Source organism: Platalea leucorodia (genome assembly GCF_965183815.1).
Source record: "Platalea leucorodia genome assembly, chromosome: 2".
Taxonomy (NCBI): Eukaryota; Metazoa; Chordata; class Aves; order Pelecaniformes; family Threskiornithidae; genus Platalea; species Platalea leucorodia.
The window spans coordinates 101666408-101668976 of NC_138824.1; the positions used below are offsets into that span (position 1 = coordinate 101666408).

At 46.3% G+C, this 2569-nt stretch overlaps 1 protein-coding gene across 1 annotated transcript; it reads left to right on the forward strand.

The window, feature by feature from the left end:
* Nucleotides 1–944: 944 nt before the first annotated feature.
* Nucleotides 945–1619, forward strand: EPCIP (exosomal polycystin 1 interacting protein; the record flags this gene model as incomplete). Its single annotated transcript, XM_082303988.1, has 1 exon — nt 945–1619. One exon carries the CDS (start codon nt 945–947, stop codon nt 1617–1619), a length of 675 nt encoding a protein of 224 aa, XP_082160114.1.
* Nucleotides 1620–2569: the final 950 nt, after the last annotated feature.

The following is a 2569-nucleotide window of genomic DNA, read 5'->3' on the forward strand; positions in this document are numbered from 1 at the left end:
CTGTAGCCAGGTGTGGTGCCTGTGTACATGGTAACTGCAGTGGACTTCTCCTCAGTGAACTTGTCCAGTTCTGTTTTGAATGTGTGAAAACTTTTTGCAACCCCAGCATCCTTTGCTAAGGACCAACAAGCCAGCTGTGACCCTACCGGTTTTATTTGAGATGTCTTGCTCTTGTTCTTGGAAGAAGCAGTGAAAAACTGATCTTTACCCACCATCTCCATGTTATTTGTGCTGTTATAGGTCACCACTGTATCCTGCCTCAACCATCTCTTTTCCCATCTACAGTCCTACCTTACCTAGTCCCACCTTACTTAAAGGGAAGCCCTTCCATATCTCGTCACTCTTGTTGCTCTTCTCTGAACTGCAGTCCTGTGGTATCCTTTCTGAAATGGTGGGATCTGAACTGCACACAGCAGGCAAGTGTCAGCAAACAAGTGATTTATGCAGTAGCTCAACAGCACTGTCTCTTTTTTTTCCATCATTTTCCTATTACATCTTAACAATTCAATTACTTTTCGACTGCTGTTAAGCAATGAGCTCATGTTTTCATGCAACTGTCTATCACAAGCTAAAGATCTCATTCCTGGAAAGGATATGGTGGTAATGTCTAGCCTGGACAGAGAAGAGGGTGTCCAAGCTGTCCCATAAGCAGACGAAACCATTTAGAGCAAAAGAGAAGTGAAAGAAGAATCCCAAACATGAGTCACAATTCATTTTTCTGAATCAGTGTAGCTGTGCTTCCCCTCTAATGCAGGGCAACCTGCAAAACTACAATATGGTTCTGAATAGATGAGACACATAATGAGTGGGAAAAGCAAAGTAATATTAACTGTTGAGTGGTCTTTAGTATAATAAAGAATTTGTTTTTCCTCAGTAGGTAAAGCCAAGTGATATAATTCACTGAGTAAAAGGAGGAGACACTTGGTGGCTTGGCACCAGTACTAATGAAGCCAATAGCCTTCTCTGCTTTCTCCTTTTGGCTGGCTCTCATTTTGGCTGGCTTCCTTGGCATAGACATCACTGGCAGTTTTGTGAGAAGTCAGAAGAACCATACGCTAATTTTCACTAAGGAAAACACAATTCGCAACTGCAGCTGCTCGGCGGATATCCGTGATTGTGATTACTGCCTGGCAAACTTGATGTGCAATTGCAAAACGGTGCTGCCATCTACCATGGAAAAAACTACCTACAATAGCCACCTGACCATTTGGTTCACAGACACTTCTGTGCTGGAGATGCTCCTCAACTTCACAAGGGTGTGGGATTTGAAGCTGTCCTTCTGTGGCACCACTCCTCTCCCAACAGAATACTTGGCCATTTGGGGACTTCGAAAGCTCCGGGTAAAGAAGGTCAAGGGACGATTTCCAGAGCAGAGCGTAACCATCTACAGCAGCAGCAACAACGAAAAAGAAGACTCGCTTGCAGTGCACAACAAAGACAGGCAAATGCTTGTATATATTTCTTTTCTGGATACCTCGCTTTTCAATGGATATTCTTTGCTGAAGTCGTACAGTGTGGAAAACGTCTCTAGTATCACGGAGCACTTTCCCAGCCTGCTGTACTCTGATGTTTTCTCAACCTCAGATAACAAGAGCTATGTTGTAACATTCATTTACTGAATTATTTAACATATTCAGTAGTCAGAGGCATGGCAGACTGCTAAGAGAGAGATGGGACTTCTTTAAGTCTGTTTGGTTTGGCCAGGAGGAGCTGTTATGGGATGGACCGTTCTGACTGTGATAGCACTCTACAAGGAGGTGTTTAAAGTAAGACAGACTCATCAGACTAATTCAGTAAACGCTTTCTTAAAGAACAAAGAAAATGTGAAACAACCATTTTAGAAAGCATTGGTACAAATTCTTTTCATATATTGTAAGTTAAGAATTGAAATCTGCAGGTGAATTTTGTTTTAAGGTTGTGCCTCAGACAGAAAAAGACACAGCCATGTACCTCCAGTTGTAGGAGAACCTGAGCCTCCTGGAGAATCACTCGGGTTAGGTGGCAGCTCAGGAGGTCTCCAGTCCAACCCCCTGCCCCAAGCAGGGCCACCTCTGGGATCAGACCAGGCAGCTCAGGGTTTTCTGCAGTCAGGTCCCCCAGACCCCCAAGGACAGAGCCTGCACAACCTCATTGGGCAACCTGCTCCGCTGCCTCCCTGTCCTCATGGGGAAACTTTTTTCCATGGATTAACCGCAGCCTTCCCTTCTCCAGGCTGAGCAAGCCCAGTTCCCTCACACTTTTCTCATAACCACACGTGCCAGCCCCCGACCATCTTGGTGGCTCTCCACTGGACCGCTTCAGCTGATCCGTATCCTTCTTGCACTGGGGGGGAGCAAAACTGCCTGCAGTACTCTGTATGCAGTCTAGTAAGTGCCAGGACAAGGGGAACAATCCCTTCCCTCCATCTGCTGGCTGTGCCCCTGTCGATACAGCCCACTGCTGTCAGGTTCAAGGGGTGCAAGGTGGTTAAGCTGGGAGTGCTGAGCTGTCCTTGCCCTCTGGTACTCGGTCAGAGCTGGGAACCCTCTGCTCGGCCTGGGTGACAGAGCCTCTTACAAAAGCAGGGACG